The sequence below is a fragment of the Anastrepha obliqua genome, chromosome 1, assembly GCF_027943255.1.
Source record: "Anastrepha obliqua isolate idAnaObli1 chromosome 1, idAnaObli1_1.0, whole genome shotgun sequence".
Taxonomy (NCBI): domain Eukaryota; kingdom Metazoa; phylum Arthropoda; class Insecta; order Diptera; family Tephritidae; genus Anastrepha; species Anastrepha obliqua.
Genome location: NC_072892.1, coordinates 90,170,748 through 90,183,891, shown reverse-complemented (window position 1 = coordinate 90,183,891; position 13,144 = coordinate 90,170,748). Strand labels below are relative to the sequence as shown.

The 13,144-nt window shown below is 34.5% G+C and overlaps 1 protein-coding gene across 2 annotated transcripts; it reads left to right on the top strand.

The window, feature by feature from the left end:
• Positions 1 to 3,228: 3,228 nt before the first annotated feature.
• LOC129250566 (ATP-dependent RNA helicase p62) lies at positions 3,229 to 12,836 on the top strand. 2 transcript variants are annotated; one of them, XR_008582808.1, is made up of 5 exons: positions 3,229 to 3,741; positions 7,331 to 8,452; positions 8,599 to 8,837; positions 9,255 to 11,049; positions 11,395 to 11,508. XR_008582808.1 is itself a non-coding variant. In XM_054890186.1 (5 exons), the coding sequence occupies exons 1-5, from the start codon at positions 3,311 to 3,313 to the stop codon at positions 12,004 to 12,006; spliced, it is 2,277 nt and encodes a 758-aa protein (XP_054746161.1). In that variant the 5' UTR covers positions 3,232 to 3,310; the 3' UTR covers positions 12,007 to 12,836. The 2 variants fall into 2 exon arrangements, 1 of the variants encoding a protein (XP_054746161.1); XM_054890186.1 differs by lacking the exon at positions 9,255 to 11,049 and adding an exon at positions 11,701 to 12,836 and having other exon boundaries at positions 3,232 to 3,741; positions 11,395 to 11,573.
• The last annotated feature ends 308 nt before the right edge of the window (positions 12,837 to 13,144 follow it).

The following is a 13,144-nucleotide window of genomic DNA, read 5'->3' as shown; positions in this document are numbered from 1 at the left end:
TGTTTAACATACAACCCTGTGTTTTCTGTGTAATAGATCAATGTTTTTACGTGTGTAAAGAAAAACGTCAAAGTAAAAACTAAATAAAATGTACATATGCCGGCAAAGAAAACAGGTTTGTAGATATAATTCTAATAAAATTGTGTTAGGTATTATTAATTTGCATTCATATAACATAAAAAAGCGTATTTCCATAAACGCTTTGCCCACCTATTACTTATAAAATGTAATATAGAATTTCCCCTGCGCATTGCTGCCACAATTTTTTGAGACCTCAGTAAACGTCGTTTACGGATTTCCTCCAACTGTTTATTATTAGCAGCCAATTGCGAAATTAAATTAGCTAATCCTTCTCCTGCTAAATTAGCTATTGTTAATTATAATTAAACAAACCAAAAGCACCACATTATTCCATATTGTTTATGCTGCTACAACAACCAAAATATGCCACCAAAATAATTTCTACGAAGAAAAACTTTCATAACAGTATTGACAGCTGATTGTCAATTTTGCAGGTAATCTGCCATATGTGAATGGGTAGATTAATTTTGTGGGTTTGTTGGTAATTAATGCATATGTGAACGTGCTTTTAATCTGTTTGAATGAGATTGATAGGAAACACTTAATCAAGAATTTTTCTAAAAACCTAAAAATTAAGGGAGAAATTTGATGACTTAAATTTTGATGATTTCTATGATTTTACGATATAGTTTTTGGTCTGATTAAAAAGTCCGTTAGAAACATAATAAATTTTGCTTTAGTAATTATTTTAATATTTTTACAATTTTCCTTATAATATATTTTGTTGTGAAATAATAATTTTAAAAATCGAATACAAATTGATGCATCGAGTCAAAAAAACACATCCATGTATTTTTATCACGAACATCCCTAGTGAGTGGCCTCGTTAACGATTCTAGCTCCACATCTACACCTTCTACTAAAGATACCTAACATTTCGGTTTTGACTTTGTGCTGTTTTCTCATGTGGGTTAATTACTGTCTTAACATTTCCTTTTCAACTCTGGTCCCTGTATTCGCGATAAATGAAAATTGAGTTGTCAAACTTCGAAATGACAGTTGATGTCAGACAGTGGTAGAAAGAAATTCGGCCTCCACTTAACATTTCTGTTTTTGGCGAAACTTGTTTAACATAATCTATAGAAGGTATAAATGTGGGGTTTTTTATGCACCTATGCGTCTGCGCTTGAAATGTGTATGAAGCAATTTTATATGCGCTCACAAATTGGTTGCGGATAAAATCAACTTTTTCGTCGACTATAGGCAGTTGCCAATGAACGGCTTTTTCAGCACAAATACATATGAGCGTGAGAAAATCATGGTTATTATTATATAATACTAGCGAGGCCACATGCATATCTTACGAAAAAAAAAAACCTAATTACGGCTTAAACAAAATGAACAACAGTTTGAGGGCAATTGTGTATATGCGCATGCGCGCCACCTAATTGTCAGCAATGTAATCCGCCATTCACAATAGCTGCATTGTAGAAATTTGCTTTTTCGTGAGCTCATGATTGTTAAGCTAAATACACACCAGACAACCGTTGCAGCAACTCGGTCATGTTGAAGCAACCGTTGCCTCGTGTGTAGCTGTGTTGCCAAATGATTTTCGTGTTGCTGCAACCGTTGCCTGAAATATCAAATAAATTTGATTTTTGGGATAGGTTGCTGCAACCGTTGCTTCGTGTGTATCATTGTTTACTGCTTTTACTCGTTCAGTTCGTTGAACACAAGCAAAGAAGAAGGTTCGCGCGGAGTAAAATAAAGTGAAAAAGAAAAAAATGGCAATTGAAAATTATGTTAATTTTATTAACGAATATAAAAATTTGAGAGAGCTGTGGGATATAAGTAGTGAAAAATATAAAAATAAAAATTTTAGAAAAAAAGCATACGAACAATTAAAAATGAATACAATAAAATTGATAAAAATTTCAAGTCCGCAAAAGAGTTTCCTGTTGCAAGATACCGCAAAGTTATTGCCAGTCTAATTTCTGCTGATATTGCCTCTCTCATTATGGTATCTTGTTTCGTTATTTTGGCCTTTACGAAGTCCAACAATTTTCTAAACAGGGCTTCGTCCATCCTCATGTACTTTTTATAGTCCGCTGGCTCATATTCCTTCAGTTCTTTCAGCAGCCTCTCGTTCGAAAATTCGATTTTTTTAAAAGCCAATTTTTGGACCAAATTTTCTTTCTCTTCTTTTGTTGCATCTCTTCTTCCTCATTTTCGTACAAAAGTTCGTCAATTATAATAAGAGAAGTAATTTTACGTATTTCGTCGATCATTTAAAAAATTTAATTTTACGTATCTTCCGCTCGTACCTTTCCCGCACCACAGTTATACACAATACTGAGATTGAAGCAACGGTCGCAACGTGTTTCTTAAACAAAGGCAACACGTTGCTGCAACCGTTGTAGAATGTAGTACAGAAAGAGATTTCTCTCGCAAACCGCTACTGTATTTTTAGCGAATTTGAGAGTTGAATGATGTCAGTAAAGGGAATAAACAATCCTTGGCGTGCACATGTGTGTATGTGTGAACAATTTTTTATATACGGCTGTCCACTCACTGTCATTAATTCGTTATCTTATTTTTGTTTGTTTATTTTATATACAGACGTCACGGTCAATTCAGCGTCATTGGGGAATATAAAACCTACAGCCCTTTAGGTTTTCCAGAAACACGTGCATGTAAAATTACGTTTACCTCACAGATTTTAAAAATTTTGCAAGAAATTTTGTGTTTTCAAAAAATAAGAAAGCTGTAAGATTACAGAAACCTCCTGCTAGCACGAAAATCTATGGGTCTTATTCTCTATCTCTATTTTTAAAAAATCTTACTTTTAATTAGCAAGTAAGATATATGATATATAATCGAATTTAATAACTCAATTTTCACTTTGTAGCGTGCGCATATAGCAGCCTGATTTAGTAGATTAAAGACACTCAAATAACTAATAATAAAATTCATGGAGTAATTGAAACAGATTCGATTAATATTTAATAAAAGCAACCTATACCTAGTTCTTCTTCGTTTCAAAAGTAGTTTTCATTAACAATAGCGTATTCTTGTTGCCTGGTGCAACCGTGTGTTAGTGCAACTCTGCATAGCGCACAAGTAAAATTTTCCATTGTAATCTTCTTATGCGTCATTCCACTTTTGGACGAGGTTAGGTAAGAACGCATTTTATAATCGGTTCATTTGCACGAGTTTTGCTGCTTTGTAACCAATAAATGTGATAGTGAAAAATTTATTAAAAGTGCTAACTGTTACTATACAAGTAAAAATGCTTAAAATATTGGTTCAAAGTTTAGCGAAAATCTCGTGTGAAAACCGAGCGCCGTCACATGTGGCTGCAGTGGCGTGTGTAAAAAATTTATTGATTTTTCCATCGGCCGTTATTAACCCAGCCACGAGTACTATATCACGACGCCATTTTCTTTTTTCTTCAACCAACAGAGGACCGGTGAATTTTGCTTTTTCCAAGTATCAACTATTTACAGGCAGAGAAACTATCGCTCAAGCAGAGTTTAAGAAATCTAGTAATCTCGGTGGAATAACAAGTAGCTCTGATAGCTTCTATAGGTATTTTCACAAAACAAGCGAAAATTTGTTGGAAGCAGAAGCGACGCCTGTGGAAAAGCAAAAATTTACGGCAACAAAAAGAGATCAGGACTCATTTACAAAAACATCAATATATATAGATCCAGACGAAATGTAAGTAAAATTTGATTTTAACATCTCATTACTTTCTAAAATTTTGGGATGGGAACAGTATGAATCATGTAGTCAAATCGTGTCAGATGATGTATTGTGTGTGTTGTTGTTGGATTGACCTCCATTTTGATTTTCACCTACTCGTTTCTGTATCTATACTGTGTGTATACACATTTGTATAGCTACATATTTAAGTATAGAGAAAAAATTTAGATGAAGTGAATGGGTAATTACTATTTAGTGGAAGTTTTGCGTGCTCACTTTTAGAATAAGTAATATTGGTTTAAGTCGCCATTGAGAGTGAATAGTGTTTTAGCGGGCTGGAAAAATTAACATGAATATATCACGCAGGTTAGTTAAAAAATTAATGCATGAATCTATATATAACCCAATAGAAATAAAATTGAAAATATTCAACTAATGTGTGGTACACATTATCGATCAAGTTAAACGAAAACATGTAAAATAGTGAGAAGTCGCACTTTAAAAAATTTTCGTTGAAAGGGTAGCTCATATCTGAACTCTCCAACCAGTGGTTTAAACAAATATTTTATTAATCAATTAGTTAAAGTTAAAGAGCTGACCAAATCTTGAATGTCGTTTTTGTGTGAAGATAATCATGGCGAACAAACGTGTTGCCAGATAGTAGTAAAATTAACAATTATCTGTTCATGTGTTACAGTGCGATATTTATGTTATTAAATGTATAGATATACATAGATCAATAAACGCCTGACTTCCTTTTTTTTTATAAAATAATATGTTAATATATAATATATTATCTATGTTTTCTACGGCTGGGGGTTCTCACTTCTAGAATGTGGAAATGCCTATATCCATATCAATACAGTGCCTCAGCTCATATTTCGTGCGCTAATTTTTTCTTACACCTTATTTCATTAAAGTAGAGTTGTCAAATTAATAAAAAAATTATGAAGATTTGAACGACTTTAGGGTTTTTTTCGAGTGTTATTCACTCGAATCTTGTAACGCCCTTCTAATGCTGAAAACAGTGAACACCGTAAACGCAATCCCGACTCAGCTGTTCCGATCAAACTAATGAGAACTCCATGTAAATGAAAAGTTCCTTCCTTCCGTATCGTAGTACCGTAGATTTTATTTCACGATTTAAAAAAAAAAACCGTAATACCGACTCAGCTGATTGCTCTCTCACCACACTGTTGCCAAGCAGTACATTTCGAAATCATTTACAAAATACGCTTAGAAAAATTATAAATTTTGTTAAAATAGCTTAAAAATACTGTTGAATAATGTTAATTATAGATAAGTGAACTATTTGCATTGTTGGTTTTTGGCTTTGGTTTATTAAACAATGAAACATTGTAACTGAAAACGCGGATGTGTGAAAAAGTGTGTAAGCAAAAATATCAATGGCAACATTGTGTAGATACAACCAAACACATTCACACACAAACCGATATATTGTGTAAATATGTAATTAAAAGAACGCAGTTGTTCTCGGGGGTGAGTTTTTGTGCACGGTAAGGGACTGCGTGCGGTGTTCACTGTTTTCAGTATAAGTCCTGCCGGTTGCTATGTGATGCTGATGATATACAATCCCAAACTATAGGACTTCGACCCTGTTTTACAGTTCCTCGCAGGTTCTTCGACTGCAGCTGCGAAATAAATTGACGCCAGATAAATGTCGCCATCGGAACTAATATGATTGAATTTGTTTTGATCAGCGGAAATAACGTCATTCCGTCCTTTTTGACATGACTTATCAAAGTGCAATCTGGACTTCATATTTCTAGTGCAGTTCTTTCGCTGACAATCTTGGTTCTATGTACCTACTAAATTGTTCAGGTGTTAAAGTTAATATTTTGCCGTACACCAAATAAGCTGCAAGGTCATTTTCCGTAGAATATTATTTTTGTTGTAAATATTTTTTTTTTTTTTTAATTAAAGTTACTTCGAATTTATTTATTGGCGTTAGCAATTTAAATACACAGTCGGCGTCAAAATGAAGTGTACACCAAAAAATTAAATTATAGAAAAAAATTCGAACATTCGTTATATCGAGAAAAACACCCAACAACGTCAGCAGAAAAAATTTAGGAAATCAACGTAATTTTTGAGCCACTTGAAAATCACCCTTCAAAATTCAAAATTGCACTTACAAAATTCAATGGATTACAAAACTGCATACACGAAAATTTTCGAAAAAAATATTAAAAAATAAATAGATTGCCAAAACTTGTCAATATGTGGTGTACATTTTATTATTTTGACACTAATTGTATGTATCATAGAATTTACATTTAAGTTTTTTGAAAATGTAATTTAAATAAAAAAATTCACATATTTACATATAACAAATATTATTAAGATGGATTAAGAGTTTTAAGTAAGTGCATATGGTGGGCATTGCTCCTTAAAAATTCTGAAAATCGGTCTTATTTACGACTGCGCAATTCCTTTCAACTTTCGTAACTTTATACATTTCTTAGAGCTACACAGCAGTAGCGACATTTTTTTTTATTCGTTCTATTCGTGCTTTTCATCATTTTCCGTTTTTATTTCATTCACCTTGAATTTTTTTTCCTCTTTTTTTTTACCAAACTGGTTTTTCTTTATTTGCGTGCTCGTTTTCAGCAAAATGGCACGGGTTAATATTTATTGTTTTCTGTGTAAACTAAACCAAGCAACTTTCTTGCGTGTGTTGGTTTTTAGAGAACAGTTGTACTTTAGTTGTTTGGCGATTGGCACCAAAGTAAATTTTTTTTAAGATTTTGGTTGTTCTATTATTAATAATATACAATCAAATTACAATTTGTATTGATTATGAATGTTGTATTTAAGATTGTTATTTGATTGTGCTTTTAGTGCCAATTTACCAAAAACGGGGCGTCTTGCACGATATGTAATATTCGGCACGAAATTACTAGTCACGATACAAGGCGGTCCAATTATTTCCTATAAAAAGAAGTGGCCTTTCTGAGTTTATTTTAGTAAATTGTTGTGTATTGAGTTGAATTAAATAATATTAGCGATTACAGTTATTATCTAGCTTGACAATCGGAAAAAGAAAGTTCACTGTTTTTTGGTTTTTCTTTTATTGATGGCAACGGAATCCTTGAATTGTTTTTATTCATTCAAAATTTAAATAGATTAAAACTGAAAATTATTTGTTGCGTCGAATTAGTATTTACATTAACGATAATTTGATGAAAATGCGTCAAAGAAATATAAAATTTTCTCATAAGAGGTTAATGATTCCAAATATTGGTATACATGCATTTTTTTCTTTATTTATTGATTTTTTTTTATTTATTGATTTTTTTTTATTTATTGATTTTTTTTTATTTATTGATTTTTTTTTATTTATTGATTTTTTTTTATTTATTGATTTTTTTTTATTTATTGATTTTTTTTTTATTTATTGAATTTTTTTTTTTAATTATTAAAATTTTTTGTTTTATTTATTGAAATTCTTTTTTATTCTTTGAATTTTTTTTTATTTATCGAAATTTTTTTATTGCAACTTTTTTTTTGTTTATTGAAATTTTGCTTTTATTTATTGAATTTTGTTTTTTATTTATTGAATTTATTTTTTTGTAATTTTTAGGGCACCTCACGATAGGAATTTTGGTACTCGTGGTGGACGTGGCGGTGATGACCGTCAGGCCAGACATGGCGGCAGTGCTGGTGGCATGCGTCATGGCGGCGGCGGTGGTGGTGTTGGTGGTGGTGACTTCCATGGCGTACGCAATGGACGTATTGACAAGAACCGTGGTGGCGGCCGTGGCGGTAATTTTGGTGGCGGCAGTGGCTTCGGCGGCGGAGCTGGTGGGTACGGTGGTGGCAATAGCCGCGGTGGCACACAGGACATCACACTTGGCTCTGTCGATTTCTCAAATCTGGCACCCTTCAAGAAGAATTTCTACCAAGAACACCCAATTGTAGCCAATCGTTCGCCCTATGAAGTACAGCGCTTCCGTGATGAGCATGAGATTACCATTCGTGGAAATGCACCAAACCCAATTCAGGACTTCAGTGAAGCGTATTTTCCGGATTATGTTATGAAGGAGATACGTCGACAAGGATACAAGGCACCTACAGCTATCCAAGCTCAAGGTTGGCCAATCGCTATGAGCGGTTCTAATTTTGTTGGTATTGCTCAGACTGGATCAGGAAAAACACTCGGTTATATCTTACCAGCAATTGTGCACATTAACAACCAAAAACCATTGGAGCGTGGTGATGGACCAATTGCATTAGTATTGGCACCTACACGCGAATTGGCTCAACAGATTCAACAAGTTGCGACAGAATTCGGGTCATCTTCTTATGTTCGAAATACTTGTGTATTCGGTGGTGCTCCAAAAGGAGGCCAAATGCGCGACTTGCAGCGTGGATGCGAGATCGTCATTGCCACACCCGGTCGTCTAATTGATTTTCTCTCAATGAATGCTACAAACTTGAAGCGTTGTACATATCTAGTATTAGATGAAGCTGACCGTATGTTAGACATGGGTTTCGAGCCACAGATCCGCAAAATATTGTCACAGATTCGCCCTGATCGCCAAACTCTCATGTGGTCCGCCACTTGGCCGAAAGAGGTTAAGCAATTGGCAGAAGATTTCCTCGGCAACTACATACAAATCAATATTGGCTCTTTGGAGTTGTCGGCGAACCATAACATCCGTCAAGTGATCGATGTTTGCGAAGAACATGACAAGGAAGACAAGTAAGTGATTTAATTTAAAAAATCAAAGAAATTGGACAATTAATTTCAATAATTTGAGTTATTTGATTTTTTCGTTACCTAGAATTTTTGATTAAATTTATATTATACGTAAATATATTTTGAATAACTTTAAATTTTTTCCATAGGCTGAAATCATTGCTTTCCGAAATTTACGATACCAGCGAAAACCCCGGCAAGATCATCATATTTGTGGAGACTAAACGCCGTGTTGACAATCTGGTGCGTTTCATTCGCAGTTTTGGTGTACGTTGTGGCGCCATTCACGGTGACAAGTCACAGTCAGAACGTGACTACGTTTTGCGCGAATTCCGTTCGGGCAAGTCAAACATTTTGGTAGCAACCGACGTGGCTGCACGCGGTTTGGGTAAGTTTCACTCTCTACACTCGTTGTTGAGAACATTACACCATTATCATTCACATATATTATTGTACTGGTTTGATTATATTTTCAAATGAACTGAGGTATGGTGAATGCAAAGTGTGTTAGCTGACTTCATAACATAAGGATTGATAATATTCACCAGATCTGCAATCATTTTGCAATCACATACTCCCAGCATTTGACGATTGTAAGCAACTACGCCATGGCACCTTTAAGCCCGTAGGCACATCAAAATACTCTATATGTTAGACCTTAAAACTGCTCGAATCAATTGCCAAAAATTCACTTTAGCTTTAGCGACAAATAAGTCATCATATCTGTTAAAAGACATATTAATCAACTTGGAATTTTTCCTTCTTTTCCCCCCAAAACTATTCTCCTGATTCTTTTCGTTTACAGAGGCCGATTATTGTAGTATGGTGGGGATAGTATGAACAACTTCTGAAACTACGCAATTCGATACAATTGCGTTTATAAGTGAACTCTGAAATTTTATCATAAAAAGAAGCCGGTGAAAAGTTCTTTGAAAGGATCTTTTCCAAAAAAAACCGAGTGTGGTGGCAGTACTTTGTCTAAACATTCCAAGGTAAAACGGATGTGGAACCATCTGCTGCCATACGTTTGCTCATAACGTCACTGCACATTGGAGGAGAAGATATATTAATCAACAGCCGATAGATAATCTTGCCTGATACGTGCAACCTTTACGAAAAAGCGTTCCAGCGTACTCTAGCTGATACTCAATTGATAAGCAACAAGAAAACAAAAAGCGGCAACATTCATTTACAATACGCGAGATATATGTCGCGTCGTGTAAAATATTTGTTCTTCCAAATACAAAAGTAAATTCTACTTCTTCCCAAATTCGCAATGTGCACATAGAGTTCTGCGGTACACAATATCCCTATCATCATGCAGCAAATGTGGCCTCTGCTATCTTTTATTCAAGTGATAGTATTTGTAAAACTAAACAATATCGATTCCAAAGAGAGAAAACTATAAAAAAAGAAATAGGATTTCTAACCGTACAGACAGCGTTACTCAAATGACTTACTGTGGAGCACATAAAGGAGAGATTAAGTTAGTTATTTTATGTGTATCTCTCTGGCATGTACTCCATAAGGGAACAGCGTTTAAATCACACGCAGGCACTTAGAGAAACTCCATAAAACTAAATGCATGTCCGTCCTAGAATCGCAACAGCGCATGTGTTCTTTGGCTGGATCGTAACGTCATCGTAAAAAAGATAATTGATTTGCAAGGAACAGGGTCACTACGGTTATTGCAATATTTTAATAGTTGTCGTAGTGTTGGAATTGATAACAATATTATAAGTGAAATTAATTTTTATTTGTTTGCAAACGCTGTGATCCTGTTCATCGCGTATCCGCGGATTTGAAGCTAGGTTGGTTGGTGTAACGTGGCACGGTGTAAAAATGTTTTGCCTTACTCATTCGATAGACGTAAACGGTTGCATCGAACGTGTTGGTGGCGACCTTCTTTTGGACACTAAACAAATGTTGAGAAGCTGTTGCTGTTGTTCTAACTCTACCATGGACATCACAGAACACCAGTTCACCATTTGCTGCACGTCCAGAAATAAGCGTCGTCGTCTGCGGATACTGGTGCAACACATTCACATTCCATAAAATGCGAAAAGTTCGTGCAAGGCAAAACGTTCTCTTAGAAAAAGTGCCACATATGCATCGCAAAGCCGCCTACAAAGGACACAGTTGCAACATCGATTATTTAATTAATACTATAATTTGGAGGATATGCATATCAAAAGCTTGAAATGTAAAAATAAACACAGTTATTTGGAGAAAAGCGGCGGGCATTTACTGGCCGTTGAACTGAAAAGATGAAAACATGCTTTATCAACTTGCCTGCGGTAGTGGTTTACCTGAACATTGGTAGATGGATGCACGACGTCGGCGGGCGGCGCACAAACTCGAACCATAAAATTAGTTGGATGTGCGCTGAACTCCGATCGAGACGCATTAATTCAAAAGTCGTGCGGAATCGAGCTGCATCGTTCGTCCATCTTCTGTCAAGTCAATGCTGATTGAGTGAGGGAGAGACAGATTAGAGGGAAAAATACCCTACATATATTTAAAGTTTTTCGACATGCTCTTTTCCTCGTTTCGCTGAACGTGACGAGAGAAGAGCGTGGATATAAATCGACTATTTGAAGGTAAAGTACATATTTAACTAAGTCCACTTTAACTCTTTTTGTTTAAATTTACTTTAATGCTCAAAAGTAGTATGAAAAAAAAAAAACCAAAGAAAAATGAAAAAAAAAAAAATCAAAGCCAGCATACCAAAAGTGTTCTGAACAGACTTTAAATTTTTACAAGTGAATTAAAAATGTACTAAAAAAACAGTGCTCTACGTTGCAAAAGTCGAAAGTCCATTTAATTATATTACCAACGATACCTTATTAGCCACTTACCCTAATTAATGCTGTAAATATATTATTATACTAATTTTTTATTTTCCCCTTTCCCTCTTAAAAATATTTTAACTTCAAATGCTACAGACGTTGATGGCATCAAATATGTGATTAATTTCGATTACCCACAATCGTCGGAGGACTACATTCACAGAATAGGACGCACTGGACGTTCCAATACAAAGGGCACTTCATATGCATTCTTTACCAAAAACAATGCCAAACAGTCGAGAGCGCTGGTTGATGTTTTACGAGAGGCTAATCAGGTAAATATCTATTTATATATTTTTTCTATTCTGTCCCCTAGAAATCTATTAGAACTTTTATATTCTTAGGTAATGCTTAAAATATTTGATTTGCTAAAAAAAATTAATTTCATTTGCTCTTTCACAGGAAATCAATCCTGCACTAGAGGGTATGGCGCGCAGTAACCGAGGTTTCGATGGTGGCCGTTCCCGCTACGGTGGTGGCGGCGGCAACTCTCGCTTCAATGGCACCTTCAGAAAGGGTGCGATAGGCGGCGGTGGCAATGGTGGACGTGGTTACGGTGGTGGTTATGGCGGTAACAGCGGCGGCGGTTATGGCGGTGGTCGCAGTAACGGCTACAGCAATACCAACAGCGGCGAAAATGGTTATGGCAATCGTAATGCTGCCAACAGTAGTAGTGGAGGAGGCAGACAGCATACGCGTTTTGATTAAATTAAATTATACTAATTCATAGGCTATTATTACTACATATTATTTTTTCATTTAAATATAAATAATATTACGATTTTACTTAAAAGATAACTAAAATTAAACAAAACAAACTCACTTCAATAATATTTTGGAGTGAATTTGATTTTTAAGCTTCTGGTTTTTAACAGAAACTTCTCTATAAAGCATAGCTAATAATTAAAATGAAGAACCAAACCAATTTAAGTTCAAATATTTAAAGAATTTGCATTTCTTTTCAAACAAAAAAATATTTAGAGTACTTTGCAAATAAAAGCACATCATCCCAATATCAAAAGCGAATTGTAACAAAGTGTCTAAAATGATGCCAATATTTTCGAGATTAAATTAAAACAAATTAATCAGTTTGCTGTATGTATTTTTGCGAAGGCAAATTTCAATTATTTCTCGCGGGTTATGTGCTTTACACATGTAATTTGTGATATTGAACACATTTGGGAAAAATGATTTATTTATTAACTTTACTTTAAACAAAACGCGTATTTGCATTCATTCGTAGCCGTAATAATATCGTCATATGTCTAGTGTTAAGTTAGCGCACCCCCAGTAAGCAACTGGCACAAAGTTACAGTATATCCCTTTAATACCATAATATCAGCACATTTTGGATAATGTGTACGTCTAGACTTCAAATAACATTTACAATAAACTAAAAATAATTAATGTACAAAATTCCATTATGAAGGAGTTAAGTGAGTTTTAAATGAAATCAAATATAACAATACATATGTATACAATGCATTGAAGAAAAATATCTGATAAATAAAAAAAAAACTATTTGGTGTGGAAACCAATTAATTTGTTATTATTGAAAAATGCGTATGATATTAAAAATAGGAGCCAAAGGCCGATTTCTCTTTTAATATAATATTTTTGGTGTAGTACCATCGGTTTGTTGGAACTTCAATAATTGCACAGCATTGCGTTCTAAAAAAAAATGTTGATCATCTGTTGCTCGTCACGAATAAAGTAAGCGCAATGCCAAAAAGAAAGGTTAAATTCGGTCTGGACCGGAAAATTTTGTTTGTTTGTTTGTAGTTTTTCGTGTCAAAAGTCGGGCTGGGCTTTTGGAATTAAAAAATACTAAACCGATAATCTGCTT

Coding starts and splice junctions, on each gene's coding strand:
- LOC129250566 (XM_054890186.1), top strand. CDS start 3,311: ATGCTTAAAATATTGGTTCAAAGTTTAGCGAAAATCTCGTGTGAAAAC. Junction 3,742..7,330: donor TATATAGATCCAGACGAAAT/GTAAGTAAAATT, acceptor TGTAATTTTTAG/GGCACCTCACGATAGGAATT. Junction 8,838..11,394: donor CGTGGCTGCACGCGGTTTGG/GTAAGTTTCACT, acceptor CAAATGCTACAG/ACGTTGATGGCATCAAATAT.